Genomic DNA, 19,108 nt, shown 5'->3' with positions numbered 1-19,108 from the left:
TAAGCTGTAATGTAGTGACACCAGCTGGTCATTTCAGCTAATTTCATCATGTCTGACCTGGCTGTTGCACAGCGTGTTGATACTGCACGAGGTTACATAGAATCAACTCTGTGTTTGATGCTTTCTGTGATCTGACGTTGGTGATTAAAGACACTGTATCCCATGTGGTTTCCACAACAAACTATCCTGTGGTCTTTTCCTGACTGTCAGCTAATGTGATGATTAGATCAGCCTATAGAACAAAGTTGTTGTTTTTGTTTGTTTGCTTTTTTGTTTTTTTTCACTGAATGTGAATTCATGCCAGAAAACAGCAATCACCTTCAGTTTCAAGCATGTGTACCAACAGGACATTTTCCACATTTAGGCTGTTCTAAAAAAAAGATTTACTTTCCATCTATTATTGCATGTGACAGTGAGTAATACAAGACATTTTCAGCTGTACAATTAGTTTAGGATTTACTATCCTGCTGTGAGCTTTGCCTTGCAGAAGAGCACTGATAATGTGCATTCTAGCTGCATGGTTACTCCTCCAGTACAAAGATGTCCAGTGTGTAAATCTCTGTCCCTACACCCACATTTGTAATGAAACTATCCCTTAAAAATGTTAATTAGGCTGTTTTTCTTTTCAACATGTGAACAGGTAAATATGAGCTTTATCTCCTTTTAAGAGCCTAAATGTTTCCCTTTATGGATTCATGAATATGCTCAGTTGAATTACCGCTCTGATTCATTGCTCCTCTAATCTCACTACTGGAACCACAACGTTCAAGTCAGTGGGTTACCATTTGGGTGACTTGGTATAAGTTGTCGTTGTGACACATTTTCTCCACCAGGGGGAGTGCAGCTACTCTACTACTAAAAATAATTCATAATACTATACTGTAAGTGGCTGGATTCAGCTTTGTGGACACAGCCAGGTTTTTATTTTAATCCTAGTAATCCATGTCATATATATTTAATATCAGTACCCATTTTTATGCAAAGAGCCCACAATTTTGTTTATTTGTAGTGACAATTGTAATTGTTTTTCAAGTAGTACAGTTAAAGCATGTTAATATTTCTCAGAAAACCTATACCCCCGCTGGTTTTTTAAACTACAAATGCTAATGACTACACGCAAAACAGCTTCGTTACAAAACCCCGCAGTTTAGTATCTGAGTTATTCCCAATGCACACTGACTATGAGCCACTTGTTGATTTCTGTGCATTTCTGTGCGTAAAGTAAGGCACAGACGGCGCTCTCTGGCTGAGCTTTAATTAATCTACTAATAACTTTTATTTCTGCGCATGACTGCAGCCTATAATTAAGTCAAGTGTGAGCAGTTCAATGTGCTCACTGTCAAGCCGTGCAGGTTCCACACAGTAATCCAGCAGCAGTGTGTATTCTTGTGTTGTCAAGCCCCGCTTCCCATTTTGGGGAAGGGCAGCTCAGCCCCTTCGGTCTTCCCATTGGCTCAGCTCCTCTCCTTCGTTTCTTCTTGATGACCACGGTTTGTTCCAGCTCTCGAAAGCGTGTCCGCAAGTTGTCAAACCTGGTCAAGGCTTTTGTCCCCGTATAAATTTTATCCGCTACCCCGATTGTTATCAGAAACAACGAAAAAGAAAAGCTTTTAAAAGAAGCCCTGTGGGAAGACGAGCAGAGAAACTAACACCAGGACTGCTGGAAACTCTACTCCTCAGTGGGACCGTGCTGTCAGCATGGTATGTCCACAGCACATCGTTGTTTGACTGTTATGCTTTAATAGTGTGGCTTTGTGAGCTCTAATCTCAGTCATACTTGTTATTATAACGGGTCTTGTTATTATTATTGTTTGCACTGTATACCGCTGGCTGGTTCCTTTGTCAGTTATGTAATCAGTCATGTGTGCGTTAGGGCTGTATGCTGCCTCACTATGATTAAGCCCCCCTATACATTCTTACACAAGAATGCACTCATTGTTTATATGTTGAGCAGCACCTACACAACCAAACTTAAACTCAGTGACATACAGTATGGTTTGCTGCATAAAGCAAGCTGCAGCCAAATATACAGTCATTAACTTTTTTTAAAGTCTCTCTTTATCTTCTTTTTGTTTTGTTTTGGGGGTTGTGTCTGTTTTAGTCCCTTAAACTTTGAGCACAGATGATAAAATCTGCCACAGCTCTTAAACCTTTATCTGATCTGTGGATGCAAACGCCCTCCGAGATGAAAGGCTGCTCTCTAACATCCTAATCGCCAGTTTCATCAGTTTTTAAACTGGACATTTACAATGGAGCCACAAGCATCTATAGCTCTATGTTACTCAAACTGAATTATAAATAGCAATGAACAACCCTTTTTGTGATAAGCTGTATGGTAAAGCCAGCTGCATTCAGGGAAAATTGTCATGCTCATATTGCAGTTTTAGTTATAGCAACATGTAAGATAAGATAAGATAAGACTTTATTGATCCCACAACAGGGAAATTTTTGCATCAACTCAGCTCAGGTACAGATATCAGAAGGAAATACAAAAATACAAATAAGTACAATCAATGAAAAAAGTAAGATAATATACAATGGTAGCATACACAGTATGTGATTATGGATATGGTTGGAAATATGGAAGACATAAACTATATAGCTTGATATAGCTATTGTACCACTACTATTCCTATTTATAGACATGTACACACACACATGTACACACTATACATACATATATACCTGCACATGTCCATACACATGGAAGGTCCATTATGCATGAAGTGGTGACCGTGGATGTTCACAGTGTCCAGTGACTTATGACATCATGATTGAGGAGTTATAGAGTCTAACTGCTGTTGGGATGAATGATCTGCGAAAGCGCTCCTTCCTGCAGCAAGGGTGTTTCAGTCTCTGACTAAAGGAGCTGCTCAGCCCACTCACACACTCATGCAGTGGGTGATGGGGGTTGTTCATGATGGATGTCAGCTTTACTAACATCCTGCTCTCGCCAACCACCTCCACAGACTCCAGGGGACATCCCAGCACGGAGCTAGACCCCCGCACCAGTTTGTCAATCCTGCTCCTGCTCCTGTCCCTGTCCGTGCATCCACTCCCCCAGCAGGCCACTGCATAGGAAAGGGCAGATGCTATCACAGTGTCATAGAATGTCCTTAACAGAGTCCTGCAGACTCCGAAGGACCTCCTCCGCAGGTGGAGTCGACTCTGGCCCTTCTTATACAGGATGTCTGTATTTGTAGTCCAGTCCAGTTTATTGTTGAGGTGAACACCCAGATAAGAGTCCACTATCTCAATCTCTTTCCCTTGGATGTTCACCGGTGTTGTAGGGGGTGACTTCCTCCTGAAGTCTATGATCATCTCCTTTGTCTTGCCGGCGTTGATTTGGAGTACGTTGGTCTCACATGTAGCTGTCATGATCGAGCTTCTTCAGTTGTGCAATGCCATGATGCTAAAGGGCTTTTGATAGAGTGTAATGTGATATTATGTAATGACTAAAGATTGACTGATGTGATAAACACAGAAGTGTATCCTTTTTACAGGTGATTGCAACAATGTTTATTTTTACTACAAAAGGCCAACATCAGCACTGCAACAGACCAAGTACTGACAAAGCTTTATTACATGAGGTTATGGCCCTTTTGTTCACTCCCCTTTAGCTCTCAGGACAGTTTTGCTGTTTCTTCATTTTTGCAGCAGCTGGCATGCAAAACAATTCAATTTGTACTGAGACCCACATGGTGACCTCATGTCCTTTGAGACATTGAGCCACATAAAGTGTAATGGCTTTACTTCAGATCCATATACCTAAAGAAATAAACCACATGCTCCAGATTTACATGTGTGTAGTGATGTTGGAATATCTGTGTAAGTCCTATGCATATAGGATTCACTGTGCTGTATTTATATATTTACTCACTGAGTAATTTTACACCTTAGGGACGGCTGAACCACTGCTGCATGATTTTATCCAGAGTAGAAACATAGAAGAGTGGTTCCTTGTTTTCCAAACAGTTCCTGGGACAGATGCTCACTGACCAGGAGACACAAATTTACAACCAGTGCACGTGTGCTGGTGTGTGTGCTGGTGTGTGTGTGTGTGTGTGTGTGCGTGGAAGGAGGACAATTAGGGTTAACCAAGTATAGCAAAAAGGAAAGGGGGGAGAAACCCAGTAGTTATTTTGAGAAACACTGCATTATGTATTTTAAAGTGGGAAAATGTGTTCAAAATTAGAACCATATCAGCCAGAAGTGGAAATAACCACTGAATACAAATACAAAACCCTCTCATTTCTCCAATGTGTATATATTGATAATCTTTTTTAGTAAATTAAAAAACCTAATACAGACTTGTTATGTTCTTGTAGTTTCGTAATAGCAAAGACAGTGAAACACTGAAGAGTTGAACAGTATCAACTTGTACTTGCAGGCTCATGCCGATGACTTGTTTTGATGTTAGACAGATGTAGTAATGTGTAAAAGTCTTGAGCCAACCTCATTGTTTGTTTCACTAGTAGAAAGTATTTGGAGTGATTATTTGAAATATGCAAACATACATGGAAGTACAGTTTATAAGGCAAAAACAGAGTTTGTACAATTCTAATGAGCTTAACAGTCAATGACCATCTTTATTCGTCAACGCAGTCTGAGTTCTCATATTTAACCTTATCTGTAATTTCTTTAAGTAGTCTTCAGGAATATTTCTCCACTCTTCTTGAAGGACATTCAAAACTCCTCTTTGGAAGCTGGCTACCTTTTGTTCTGCTCTCAGACAAGATGATCCTATGCTACTTCAAAAATGTTAAGGTCACCTTTTAATAATCAAGTAAATCATAACAGTATATTCCATGTACTGCTAAATTTTCCAAGAAGTTGACCAATCAAATAATCTACTAGTCACTTCAGCTCTATAGAAAAGTGTGTTTGCTCTAAGGTAAGTGATCAAATGAACTCACAGGAGTGTGTGAAGCAGACTTTTTCAGTATAGTCATCTGGAAATCTTGTTATAGTTTATAGCTCAAACACATGGATCCTTAAAGCTTAATAAAGCTGTTGATTTTGTAATTATTTGTTCAGCATACCCTGATAGCCCTAACCCTAACTTTTTTCCTGTATTATTACCAACTCTACCCACTTTGTGGTTTACCCATGCACCTCAGCACCACCCACAGTATGAACCAATGCAAGCCTAACACCTCCCAGTGGATTTCTCCCTCCCACTCCCAACCACACATCACTGTATGGCTTCTGTCCACCCCACTTTCCCCTCCTTTCTATTTGTGCATGCATATATTTATCACAGTCTCACACTCTACGCATGTGGGCATGGATATTTCTGAAATCACCTGCCCTATCCGGCTGTGTGTCTTGGACAGCCATAAACTCTTTCTGGGTCTTGTAATTTTCCATTCTAACCAGCTGATACCAGGAGAGATCATGTTCTGAAGCCAGCTTGGCTTGTGTTAAGCCATTTTGGATCCGTCACTTTCATCTGAGCTGACATTTAGTGTTCAGTGTGGAGGTGATTCAGCTGAATGCTTTTTTTTTTCACACCATGACCCTGGTGTTTACATTAAATGAAAGAGAATTGAGGTGATGCAACAAAGTTTTTTATCTGGATAATTTCATAATAACAAAGAGCACAGTAAGTAACACACATCCATTATTTATGCATTCTATGTGCATTTAAACCTGCCATTATGTCAGTCTTGCTAATGAATTGCTAACACCTGTGTGTACTGATGAAGCATTTTGAAAGGTCAGTCACAGTTGGCCTTCACCTCAGTGCTAAATATGCCAGTTGAATGACTTTAACGTAAAAGAGCATCAGTAGGAAATTCAGTGTCTGCATTAGCATTTCTTTATACATCTGACGTAGTGATGGGAGAATGATGAGTTAGAGTAAAGATAATGCCTTAATGTTGGATTACGTAATGCATTATCTCACTGCTGTGTTTTCACACTGATAAGGAGTAGTGATATAACCTCCGACAACATGACAACATAACAACATAACAGCAAGTGCTTTTCCTCTTTGTTGTCCCTGATAAATTAAGTTTTTTCCTAGCATAATTTCATTCTTTCCTTACATAATTTTGTGCACAGAGTAGTGTGTTTTTCCACACATATTTGCTCAGCATAACTACTTTGATTTTGTGCAGACTCACACGTCAGGATGAAGCTTCAACTGATAATCGGTTCATCATATTACTTCTTCTCTTTATAACAAGACAGAAAAGCCTCCGCTGGACAGCAGCGAGGGCAGAAACTGGATGGAAGAAGGCCGGTCTCAAACTCAGCTAACAGCTGTGGATGGTCCCGATGGAGCTGCGACAGACGACGGAGACCGTCCAGCATGGGATTCTAAGATTCAGTATGTGTTAGCCCAGGTGGGCTTCAGTGTGGGCTTAGGGAATGTGTGGAGATTTCCATACCTCTGCCATCAAAATGGAGGCGGTGAGTGACAAGATTAACTTACAGGTTTAAGTGATTAACTTAGTAGCTGTTTTGGTGCCAAAGCAATGCAACACATAAAAATAAATAAATACTTGAATAAAAGGTAATTTAACATAAATGAACTGCAGGACTTCCTAATACTATAAACAGATGGGTGACACATTGTGTTACAACTTGGTAATAAAGCAGTAATATTGGGGTAATAAGGTGGAAACGAGCTCAAATATGTTACTGCCACTAAATTAATAACACCAAAGTAATTATTTTGTATCAAAAGTATTTATAGCTGCATAATATTACACTGAAATGTATACAATTGGGTAATAACAGACCAGAAACTAGGGGTAAAAACTCAGAAACAAATGTATGCATATGAGGTAAAACTAATTAATAATTAGCACAGTAATATATTAGTAACGATATGATATCCTGCTAGTAATAAAACGGTAAAATCTTCCTTTGAATTTTCATATGCATAACATAACTGTTAATTTTATTACAATACTGGAAAGTAAACAGTTTATGTATAGCAATACAGGCTGAATGATGATCTAATTTCAAACCATAGTTTACAAAGGATTTATCAATGAGCAAGATGCTGTTGCTTCATAAACATGAACTAATCACACTATGAAGGGAAGCAAAAACAATAAATGACCATACTTTAACATCCTGACCACATGGTAGTTCACCTCAGCTGTTTATACCAAAAAAATGACTTAAAAATGAATTTGAGTTTATATTAATTTTAATATATGTGAGGCTGATGTGTGGACTTTGTGTTAATATTGACTCACTCAAGCTGTCTTAAGCTTCAAAACATGGGCTGGTGCCCTGATACATATTAAATTCATTGCTCTGTCAGTGATTACAAGGCATTCAACACCTGAAGTATCAAAGCAGCCCAAACCATGACGCTACCTCCACTGTGCTTCAAAGTTGAGATGAGGATCAGTGCCAGTTTTCAGTGCTCTTTACCTCCAAACAGGAGGCAAAATATTTAAACTTTTGGTTTATCTGTCTACACAACGTTGTCCCAGCAGTGCTGTAGTATACAGCTTTATGCATCATTATACTGCTTTTTTGTATTTTTGATTTCTGAGATCCTGCGAATGTCACTGTGTGAAACTGACTTTTCTTTCTGGAGAAGAGTAGAACTCTAAACCATATTTTATTTATAGCTTTACAACACATGCATGTAGCATGTTTGGTTAGAACATGAGACTCCAAGCATCTTTTAGAGAGGTTGCTGACATATAAATTTGCTTATTTTTTCCAGCTTCAATGGCAAATTATGAGTTTGTGTTTAAAAAAAATTCAAGAACTGTTGTTTTTTCAATGTGCTTAGACTGTGTTTGCCTGTAACATGTGGAAATGCAAAGTTTTTTTTCCCTCTGGAACTACAGGTGACTTTGGGTTTGCCTTTCAAATATATGTCCTCCTTTGTTCCTTCCAGGTGCCTTCATGCTGCTGTATGTTTTTCTTTTGGTGGTTGTGGGAGTTCCACTGTTTTTTATGGAGCTGGCTGCTGGTCAAAGCATTCGACAGGGCAGCATCGGTGTATGGAAGCACATCTCTCCAAAGCTGGGAGGGATCGGCTACTCCAGCTGCATGGTGAGCATTTTCTTTTTTTTTCTGTCTTAGACCTTTTTCTGTTTACGTTCATGTACCTGTGTGTTCTGATAGGGCTGCTGTTGTTTGACAGCTGACTTGCTTTTTCCAAGTCTGGGTTTCAAAAGTAGCACCGGGGTCAGTATTTTTAATCTCTTCACCTTCACTTATCTGGCCCCAATCTTGCATCACGTGTCACCGCCTTTATCACCTTTCTGTAAACACCTTAGCCATGCTGCATGTGTGTGTATATACTCACGCACACCCATGCTGTAACATGAGAAAGGTAGTGTGCTGTGCGTCTGTGCTGGCAGTTGATTGCGTAACAAGTTGGGAAAAACACAGAGTACCCAAGAACGTTTTTGTCCGTACACACAAAAGAAATGTACGACTAGATAGCCTGTGCTTTTTATAAAGCGTGTTTATTTTTCTTTAAATAGACCTAACCTCTGTTTGTCATTGTTAAGGTCAATGTCGAACCTTATGGCTACATTCCTTGGGTTAGCCTTTACTTGTAGGCTACACATATAAAAGAAATCACAGCATTACACTGAAGCTGCAAACAATTTGCAGCATATTTTAACTAATATCTCATAATACTGATTATTTATTGATATAAATGCTTTCTTCTTCCCCAGGTCTGTTTTTATGTGGCTTTGTACTATAACGTTATCATTGCATGGAGCCTGTTCTACATGGGTAACTCCTTTCAGTATCCTCTGCCATGGGAGAAGTGTCCAACAAATGTAACCTCCAATGACACAGGTAATCACATGACCGAGTGAAATGAAGTGATGTCTGATGAAGCCTACAGTGTTTTCTTTTCTCAATCAACAGTGAAAGAATGCGCAGGCAGCTCCCCAACGTCGTATTTCTGGTTTCGGAAAGCTCTTAACATCACAAATTCCATTGAAGAATCTGGAGAGTTTAACCCCATCATGACAGGCTGTTTATTGGCTGCTTGGGCAATTGTTGCCTTGGCAATGATAAAGGGCATCAAGTCTTCTGCAAAGGTACATGAACACCAGTCCCACCGTTAGCACACAAATATAAAGTGTTTGTGTTAATGTTAGTGTTATCTCTCAGTTAAACATAAGCTGCAGCTCGCCCCTTTTCTGCCTCACAGTTCAGATACTTATCAATCAATCAATCAATCAAGGCTTTATTCGCCACGTGCAGGTTGCCCTGCAGTGAAATAGGACCCCCTTCCCCCCCGATCTTACACACACAACACAGACATCACATGGGCATACAGGTCGGAGATCGGTAGCGTTACAGAAAACAAACACTGAAATATACACTACAATGGGAAAGTACAAGAGGAAAAAAAGAGACCTCTACTCATGCTGGGCTCCTGTGGGAGGACAGCATGAGAACAGGAAACAAAAAAACTCCTCTGCACAAAAAAGCACATAAATGTCCACAGCACAACATTATGGAACACGTGACAAGCCACAGGGTCGGGTGGGGTTTGAGGAGTAATCCAAAGCAAACACAGCAGCCATCCTGCCCAGCGCTACCATTCCAGCACGGGCTCAGACCTGCCGTGTTCCCACTTACATTAGTATTTTTCCATATATTCACTGTGCTTACTTGACAGTTTGTCTTAAATGTATTCGATGGAAATTAATAACTGCATTTTCAAATATTCTAAACTTTTTGTGTATCTGACAATACTATAATCTTCTACAGTGATTATAACATTTTAGTACACATTAACACTAAGAAACGGACACGCAAAATCAATGGCTGGGAAAAAGCTCCTGATGTTAGCTAGCCATCGTAAACATGGACACCTACACTGACAACACATCTTCCAAAATGGACAGAAACATTTTTAGTGGGACCTTCTCACAGTAGCTCAGCAGGATGGAGCAGGATGCCTACAAATCGAAATGTTGGTAGCTCTTCCAGGCTTCATGTCAAGGTAATCCTGGCAGGATTATGAACCCAGAGTTGCTCCTGATGTATCTCTGTGAATGTTAGAAAAGTGTTAAAGCAAAGGTAAAGGTATTGTGTGAATGAGAGTTGCAGTAGGAGGCGCTTTGTGTGATCAACTTGGGTACAATGGCTAAGATGGCAACCACAGTTTTACGTTTGGCTGTATAACCTTGAGCCAAATATTGCACTTACCCAGCAAATATGTTGACATTTGATAACTGTTGGCTGACAGCCTTTTCTCAATGTCTAGTTATGGTGGAAAAATTACTCCAAAATGAAAGTTGAACCTGCATTCTGGACGTTTACCACAATGATGATTCAAGTTACCATGGTCTTTGTTCATGGGAATGTACTAACCACATACATGCTGTGTAATTGTTGGGGTTATTTTTAATATTGTTGTGTCCTTGCCTTGCAATATAAAACACCTTGAAGCGACTGTTACTGTGAATCCAGAGTTGGGACCAGGAAGCAGAGTTGCAGTCTTACACGCCTCTCTGCAGCTTCTCTCCTCCTGCTACCCCCCCAAAAACCCAAAAACCCATCTCCTGTGTCAGCTTCTAAAAAGACAAAAAACAAACTAAAAACCAGCAACAAACAACTTAAACATAAACAATTACAAAGAAAGAACAATACAGTATCCACATCTGAACCAAAGAGTAAAACAGTGAAATGTGGATTATTAAATATTAGGTCTCTCTCCTCCAAGTCTCTGTTAGTACATGACTTAATTGATCAACAAATTGATTTACTCTGCCTTACAGAAACCTGGTTGCAGCAGGATGATTATGTTAGTTTAAATGAATCAACACCCCCGAGTCATTCTAACTACCAGAAATCTCGAAGCACAGGCCGAGGGGGCGGTGTGGCAGCAATTTTTCACACCAGTCTATTAATTAATGAAAGATCAAGACAGACTTTTAATTCATTTGAAAGCCTGATGCTTAACATTGTCCACCCCAGCTGTGAAACTCAGAAACCAGTCTTACTTGTTATCATCTATCGTCCACCTGGGCCTTACACAGAGTTTCTGTCTGATTTCTCAGACTTTATATCTAATTTAGTTCTGAGCTCAGATAAAATAATTATTGTGGGTGATTTTAACATCCATGTAGATGCTAAAAATGACAGCCTCAACATGGCATTTAATCTGTTATTAAACTCAATTGGTTTCTCTCAAAATGTAAAAGAACCCACCCACCACTTTAATCATACTCTAGATCTTGTTTTAACATATGGCATAGAAACTGAACATTTAACAGTGTTTCCTGAAAACCCTCTCCTGTCTGATCATTTCTTGATAACATTTACATTTACAATAATTGATTACACAGCAGTGGAGAGTAGACTTTATCAAAGTAGATGTCTTTCTGAAAGCGCTGTAACTAAGTTTAACCCACTGTTATCATCGTCAATGATGTTACCAACACAGAGCAGAGCAGCTATCTGAATGCTACCCCAACAGAGGTCGATTATCTTGTTAATAATTTCACCTCCTCACTACGTACGACTCTGGATACTGTAGCTCCAGTGAAAACTAAGGTCTCTAATCAGAAGTACCTGACTCCGTGGTATAATTCTCAAACACGTACCCTAAAGCAGATGACTCGTAATCTGGAGAGGAAATGGCATGTCACAAATTTAGAGGATCATCATTTAGCCTGGAGAAATAGTTTGTTGCTTTATAAGAAAGCCCTCCGCAAAGCCAGAACATCTTACTATTCGTCACTGATTGAAGAAAATAAGAGCAACCCCAGGTTTCTCTTCAGCACTGTAGCCAGGCTCTTTTGAGCCAAGCATCCCTTTAACGTTAACTAGTAATGACTTCATGAACTTCTTCACAAATAAAATTTTTATCATTAGAGAAAAAATTACCAATAATCATCCCACAGATGTAATATTATCTACAGCTACTCTTACTACCATTGATGTTAAGTTAGACTCTTTTTCTCCAATCGATCTTTCTGAGTTAACTTCAATAAGTACTTCCTCCAAACCATCAACGTGTCTTTTAGACCCCATTCCTACAAAACTGCTCAAAGAAGTCTTGCCATTAATTAATTCTTCGATCTTAAATATGATCAACCTATCTCTAATAATCAGCTACGTACCACAGGCCTTCAAGCTGGCTGTAGTTAAACCTTTACTCAAAAAGCCATCTCTAGACCCAGCAGTCTTAGCTAATTATAGGCCAATCTCCAACCTCCCTTTCATATCAAAAATCCTTGAAAGAGTAGTTGTCAAACAGCTAACAGATCATCTGCAGAGGAATGGTTTAATTGAAGAGTTTCAGTCAGGTTTCAGAGTTCATCACAGCACAGAAACAGCTTTAGTGAAGATTACAAATGATCTTCTTATGGCCTCTGACAGTGGACTCATCTCTGTGCTTGTCCTGGTAGACCTTAGTGCAGCATTTGATACTGTTGACCATAATATCCTATTAGAGCGATTAGAACATGCTGTAGGTATTACAGGTACTGCACTGCAGTGGTTTGTATCATATCTATCTAATAGACTCCAATTTGTGCACGTAAATGGAGAGTCCTCTTCGCACACTGAGGTTAATTATGGAGTTCCACAGGGTTCAGTGCTAGGACCAATTCTGTTTACATTATACATGCTTCCCTTAGGCAGCATCATTAGAAGACATATCATACATTTTCACTGCTATGCAGATGACACCCAGCTCTATCTGTCCATGAAGCCAGATAACACACACCAATTAGTTAAACTGCAGGAATGTCTTAAAGACATAAAGACCTGGATGGCCGCTAACTTTCTGCTTCTTAATTCAGATAAAACTGAGGTTATTGTACTCGGCCCTGAAAAGCTTAGAAATATGGTATCTAACCAGATTCTTACTCTGGATGGCATTACCTTGGCCTCCAGTAACACTGTGAGGAACCTTGGAGTCATTTTTGACCAGGACATGTCCTTCAATGCACATATTAAACAAATATGTAAGACTGCATTCTTCCATTTGCGCAACATCTCTAAAATTAGAAATATCCTGTCTCAGAGTGACGCTGAAAAACTAGTTCATGCATTCATTACTTCCAGGCTGGACTACTGCAATTCATTATTATCAGGATGTCCAAAAAACTCACTGAAAAGCCTTCAGCTAATCCAAAATGCTGCAGCAAGAGTCCTGACAGGGACTAGAAAGAGAGAGCATATTTCTCCTGTTTTGGCTTCCCTTCATTGGCTTCCTGTTAAATCCAGAATTGAATTCAAAATCCTGCTCCTCACATACAAGGTCTTAAATAATCAGGCCCCATCTTATCTTAATAACCTTGTAGTACCATATCACCCTATTAGAGCACTTCACTCTCGCTCTGCAGGCCTACTTGTTGTTCCTAGAGTATTTAAAAGTAGAATGGGAGGGAGAGCCTTCAGTTTTTTAGGCCCCTCTTCTGTGGAACCAGCTTCCAATTTGGATTCGGGAGACAGACACTATCTCTACTTTTAAGATTAGGCTTAAAACTTTCCTTTTTGCTAAAGCATATAGTTAGGGCTGGACCAGGTGACCCTGAATCCTCCTTAGTTATGCTGCAATAGACGTAGGCTGCCAGGGGATTCCCATGATGCATTGAGTTTTTCCTTTCCAGTCACCTTTCTCACTCACTATGTGTTAATAGACCTCTCTGTGTTGAATCATATCTGTTATTAACCTCTGTCTCTCTTCCACAGCATGTCTTTATCCTGTCTTCCTTCTCTCACCCCAACCGGTCGCAGCAGATGGCCGCCCCTCCCTGAGCCTGGTTCTGCCGGAGGTTTCTTCCTGTTAAAAGGGAGTTTTTCCTTCCCACTGTCGCCAAAGTGCTTGCTCATAGGGGGTCATATGATTGTTGGGTTTTTCTCTGTATCTATGAAGTGCCTTGAGGCGACTTTTGTTGTGATTTGGCGCTATATAAATAAAATTGAATTGAATTGAATTGAATTGAATTGAATAAATAAAAAGAAAATTAATTGAATATTAGTTTTGGGTTTTTTGCAATACTCTGATCTGTGTTTTTCACCTTGTAAGAGATAGACTGACGCAATCTTTACATGAAAACACCATAAACATCCTAACATTTACAGTTCAGTTTTTTTGGTGCTGTACCATGACCACCGTGTTTGCTGGGTATGCACTCAAATTACGAAGTTTAAAAATAAAAGTATGTAATTTGAGGAACCTGAGGGTTGGTGCTTGGCAGGTAAACTGGTAAACTTTAATTTTTAATAGTGAAGTGAGATTGAGAAAAGCAAATGATCATATTTTACAAAATGCTGCACTGTTGAAATCATTATCCGTTTCTTCTTCCAATCTTAGGTGATGTACTTTTCCTCCATTTTTCCCTATGTGGTGCTTTTTATTTTCCTGATCAGAGGATTACTGTTGGATGGTGCCTTGGAAGGAATCACCTACATGTTTTATCCTAAGGTAAGCAATATTCTCTCTCTTCCTTTTTCTTGACATCTTTTCTTTATTTTCATTTAACTAACAAAAGACAAACACCTCAGTGATTACCAAAAAAACCCATAATAAAACATTTTAAGCTTTGACAAAAGAATGTAAACCTAAAGATGCTTTTATTTTGTCATATTTGCAGCTGGAGATCTGGGGTAACGTGCAGGTGTGGCGACAGGCTGCTACACAAGTGTTTTTCGCCCTGGGCCTGGGCTATGGTTCTGTTATCGCGTACTCCTCCTACAATCCAGTCAACAACAACTGCCACAGGGATGCTCTGATGGTCTCCTGCATCAACTTCATGACATCCGTGCTGGCCTCTCTAGTGGTTTTCATCGTGCTCGGTTTCCGTGCCAAGAACATTGCACTACGTTGCGTGGCTGAGTACGTATGTCTATGCGTGATTGAAATGGTAATTCAAATCCAACTAGCGAGCACTTTTAGATTGGCAAACTGCCGTAACAATCTTGTTTGCTTGTTTGATTGCTTATCTTAGATTTATTTATTATTTTTGTGTTTAACCTTTTCAGAAATCTCAGTGTATTAAACTCATTGGCGTCCAGTGGATCTAACCAGCACTGGTGGCCATGGTTCAACATGACAGATGTAAACACTGTGACTTTAGCTGAATACAGAGAGTGGTACCATCTCTACAGCTACATGGTGGATCCTAAAGTCACTGACTGCAGTCTGGAGCAGGAGATGAATAAGGTAATCTTGAGATATTAATAACAACAGCTTTGCTTCACAACATGATTAAAAACAAGCGACTTGAGGCACAAAGTTTAAAACGTCAACATGTCAAAGGTAAAAAAACAAACAAAAAAACAGTAGTCTTTTGCAGTAGTTTAAGGGATCTAAGAAACTGGAACAAGTAGCGTGTAAACGGTAACAAGATGGGAATACACATCTATAAGCATGCGTGAAAATTAGGACAACAGCTGAGATTTCTTATGTATATATGTTCTGTATTATAATACATTATAGGAAGAGGTATGTCCAATAATAAAGAGCAGTCACTGTTATTAAACAGAGTTTCTAATGTGCTGCTTCACTCATCCAGGATTACAAAGTGTTTTAAAGACAACTTTGTATAAATGAAAGAACTGCAGGTGTCCTACGAGGCACAAGATACTGGATCGGTTACAAAAATCAAAGTTGAACATTTCAGTAACAGTTGTATGTAGGCGAGCGCCGATGTTCCCAGGACCTACGAAGAATCTAGGAGGTGCTATAAAATATCCAGCAGGCAAGACGATGAAAATGTATTGGAAATTGTATCTTGCTGGTTTTCTAGGAAAAATGAAAGCAAGCTGTGATCGTGGAAAGAAAGGAGATACTAAAGAAACAGGACAAGACGTACAAAGAGTCATGTTATCTCACGCTGTTTATTTTATTTAAAAAGAAAAGACCTATTCTCTGTGTTAAAGATCATGTTATGCAAAAGGTGCGCAGGTAATTTACTGGTATAGGTTAGCTCTGGAAACAGCATCACAGTTAACACACATTTGTTGTCTGTTAGACTGAGTGGATCTGCTTTTTCCCACGTATTTCCACTATCTTACTATCTTACTTGTGTGCGTTCAGGGTGTCGAAGGGACAGGCCTGGCATTCATAGCATTCACTGAGGTGATGGCCTTCTTCCCAGCCAGTCCCTTCTGGTCCACCCTGTTTTTCCTCATGCTGCTCAACCTGGGCCTCAGCACCATGTTTGGAACAATGCAGGGAATCCTCACACCTCTCATGGACAATTTCAGCCTCTTGGGGCGTCACCGAACCCTACTCACGGGTACTGAACATCAGTTGACATGTGTTCAGACTCTGCTGCTGTATTTTATTGTTATTTTTTTCTTAAATAAAACTACATAAAAAGATTCTCGTACTGCAGTGGTGTACTATGTGGGATAAATGTAGTCTTGTTGTTTTTGAAGTCGTCTTTAAATGTTTTCTGTCTTTTAGTGTCCAGCTGTGCTTTGGGGTTCATTATTGGATTACTGTTCACTCAGCGTTCTGGCAACTATTTTGTGACCATGTTTGATGACTACTCTGCAACCCTGCCTTTGGTCATTGTGGTCATTTTTGAAACCATTAGTGTGGCGTGGGTTTATGGAACAGATCGGTAAGCAACGTTATCTCTGACTTTCACAGGTTTTTTTGTCTTTATATGTTGGTTTGAAAAGATGCATTTTAAGAAAAGCATTTTGATTATTGCAGCTTTCTGGATGATATTGAAGTAATGCTCAAATGGCGCCCTCCGGTGGTGTACAAGTACCTTTGGAAATATGTGTGTTTGCTGGCGATGGTCAGTCTTCTGGCAGCCAGTTTGCTCCGCATGGTCTTCAAAGGGCCCACGTACACCGCCTGGAATCAAAGCACGGTGAGATGTTCGACTTCAATTTTCCATCAAATCACATGATTTTAAACTTCAAATAGCCAATTACTGTTTTAAAATATCAGGTGGTGCTTGCATAGCTCTTTTCTACTCTGAGCACTCACTGTGATTTTTAACACAAGCCTTATTCACCCAAACACTCACACTCATTCTGATGAATACATCAGGAGAAAGTCAGAATTCATTGTATTTGTCCTGAAGACTGGACAATCTGGGATCAAACATCCCACTCCACTTCAGTAGACAACCTCCTGACCCACAGTACACACTATATGCATGTGTGTAACACATGCATATAGTGCATATATGAATGCACAGTGTCCAAAAAAGTAGAAAATAAACTTTTTTTGTATCAACTCTGATGATCTCACAGACCTCCAGTGCAACCACCATCTCAATGTTTTGGATTCGCATTTCCTTTATTGTGATGCTCAACAAATGGAAAGTGGTTAATTTATACTGATATTAGGAGATTCACTTGGCCAGACAATAACATTGACCTTAGGAATCCTGAACTGATCATATAGCTCCTTTTAATCCCACAAGTAAATATTTATCTAACAGCCAAAGGTAATTCTGCCAGTGTTTGTCACTCTTAAGCTCTGTGTCTCTGCCTCTTCAGGCTTCTGAGATGACTCTCGAGTACCCTGGCTGGGCCCTGGCTATGATCATCATGCTTATAGTATTTGCCAGCTTGCCTGTACCTGTCAGCTACATCTATTCCTTAGTGAAGAACCGCTGGGTCCGTGGCACTCCCTCCCAGGTTGAAGTCGGCCAGGAAATGCGTCGTGAGTTGTACACAAAGTGCAGCTCTACCGAGCAGCCAGAGTCCCATTTCCATCCTGTCCACTTCAGGGAAGACGAGGTTCATCCCAGGCCTGCCTTCCTGTCGGTGGGCAACGAACATTACCGGCTCCTTTCCCAGGAGGAGGACGAGGAGGAACAAGACACGGGGATGTGAGCATGGTGGTCAGAAGGAAGTTGTTTGAGAAAGGACAAAATTCAAATAGAAAGAAAAGTACAAAGACAAAAAACTAAAGCAAGTGGAGCAATGAACAGCGTTATCCTTGGATTTTATGTCTTTATATTCAGTAAACCTTTGAAAAGTTGTTTTAACTATGTATTTATATTGTATCATCCTCCTAGTGCCTCCCTATATTTGTTTTCTGAACCAGCTTTGCTGTTCAGAAGATAGAAACAGTTGTACATAAACAATAAAACAAACAGTTGTGTTTTTGAAAGGATTTAAAGTAGGAAATGTATGCAACATGCTGGTGACAGTCACTACTTTCATGTCTGGTGAATGCAGCAGCTCATAAAAATGCTTATGGGATCTTTTTTAGCTGAAGGACTAATATGTATTTGCATGAAAACATTCTGCCTTGAGTAACTGTGGTGTGTGTGTGTGTGTGTGTGTGTGTGTGTGTGTGTGTGTGTGTGTGTGTGTGTGTGTGTGTGTGTGTGTGTTTGAATATTTCTGTAATGATTTAGGCTGGTTTTGAAATGTAACAGGATTTTTTTTTTCTTTTTTTGGTTTTGGTTACTTTTGTATTTCTATCATTTTACCTCATAAGAGCACAGCAATGTTTTTACATGTGTTCACAAAAATGTGCAGTGTAGTAGTATTTTTACTGTATTTTAATAAACCTCTAGGTGGCAGCAGCCTGATTCTCTGCTCTACTATGATCCACAAACATTCATTTGTATTTTGGTCAAGAAAAGAATACCTAAACATGGGTGGGTTGTAAATGGACTGGTTCTTATATAGCACTTTTTTACTCTGAGTACTCAAAGCACTTTACACAACTTGCCTCATTCATACAAGCACTTTTGTTTAGGTTTTTAATAGGGCCAATACACAAATATTTTGCACGCCTTCTTAGTAACATTTTTTTGCCCTTTAACCTTGAAATGTTAAATATTATATTAAAATTTACAAATCTATCTATACTTCATATATGAACATATATGCAACACAAACGCACTTAATTGTGGATCGATCAGTGTTATAAACTGACTTCATGGTGAACACAACAATATCCTGAGCATAAAGACAAATTAAAAACAGAGAAAGATCAGAAGAGGTATTTCATATGTTAACATGCTAGGTGTCATTTCTCCTGGACATGGATTCAGCCTTGTCTTAATCAAGGGTTCTTGAGCTTGAGGCTCCATCTTCAGTGTCTCCCTGTGGCGGTGACAAACACCCCAGATGAACATGAATTCAGATTTTCATAGATTTTGGGACAAGGAACTTAATCCACGTGTGAGAAACCTGCTGAAAGAGTACTGAA

General features: G+C 39.6%; 1 protein-coding gene across 2 annotated transcripts; it reads left to right on the top strand.

Annotated features, from left to right (window-relative positions):
• Positions 1 to 1,452: 1,452 nt before the first annotated feature.
• On the top strand, positions 1,453 to 18,476 carry slc6a16a (solute carrier family 6 member 16a). 2 transcript variants are annotated; one of them, XM_006809149.3, is made up of 12 exons: positions 1,453 to 1,701; positions 6,192 to 6,417; positions 7,874 to 8,031; positions 8,667 to 8,793; positions 8,866 to 9,041; positions 14,285 to 14,395; positions 14,565 to 14,806; positions 14,953 to 15,133; positions 16,010 to 16,211; positions 16,382 to 16,541; positions 16,637 to 16,799; positions 17,437 to 18,476. In XM_006809149.3, the coding sequence occupies exons 1-12, from the start codon at positions 1,699 to 1,701 to the stop codon at positions 17,773 to 17,775; spliced, it is 2,088 nt and encodes a 695-aa protein (XP_006809212.2). In that variant the 5' UTR covers positions 1,453 to 1,698; the 3' UTR covers positions 17,776 to 18,476. The 2 variants fall into 2 exon arrangements, with proteins under 2 accessions (XP_006809212.2, XP_087695850.1); XM_087839724.1 differs by lacking the exon at positions 1,453 to 1,701 and adding an exon at positions 5,302 to 5,605.
• The last annotated feature ends 632 nt before the right edge of the window (positions 18,477 to 19,108 follow it).

This window comes from Neolamprologus brichardi, chromosome 4 (assembly GCF_056152115.1).
Source record: "Neolamprologus brichardi isolate AB-2024 chromosome 4, ASM5615211v1, whole genome shotgun sequence".
NCBI classification, from domain to species: Eukaryota; Metazoa; Chordata; class Actinopteri; order Cichliformes; family Cichlidae; genus Neolamprologus; species Neolamprologus brichardi.
The sequence above is the reverse complement of the archived record's forward strand: the minus strand, read 5'-3'. Positions and strand labels throughout refer to the sequence as shown.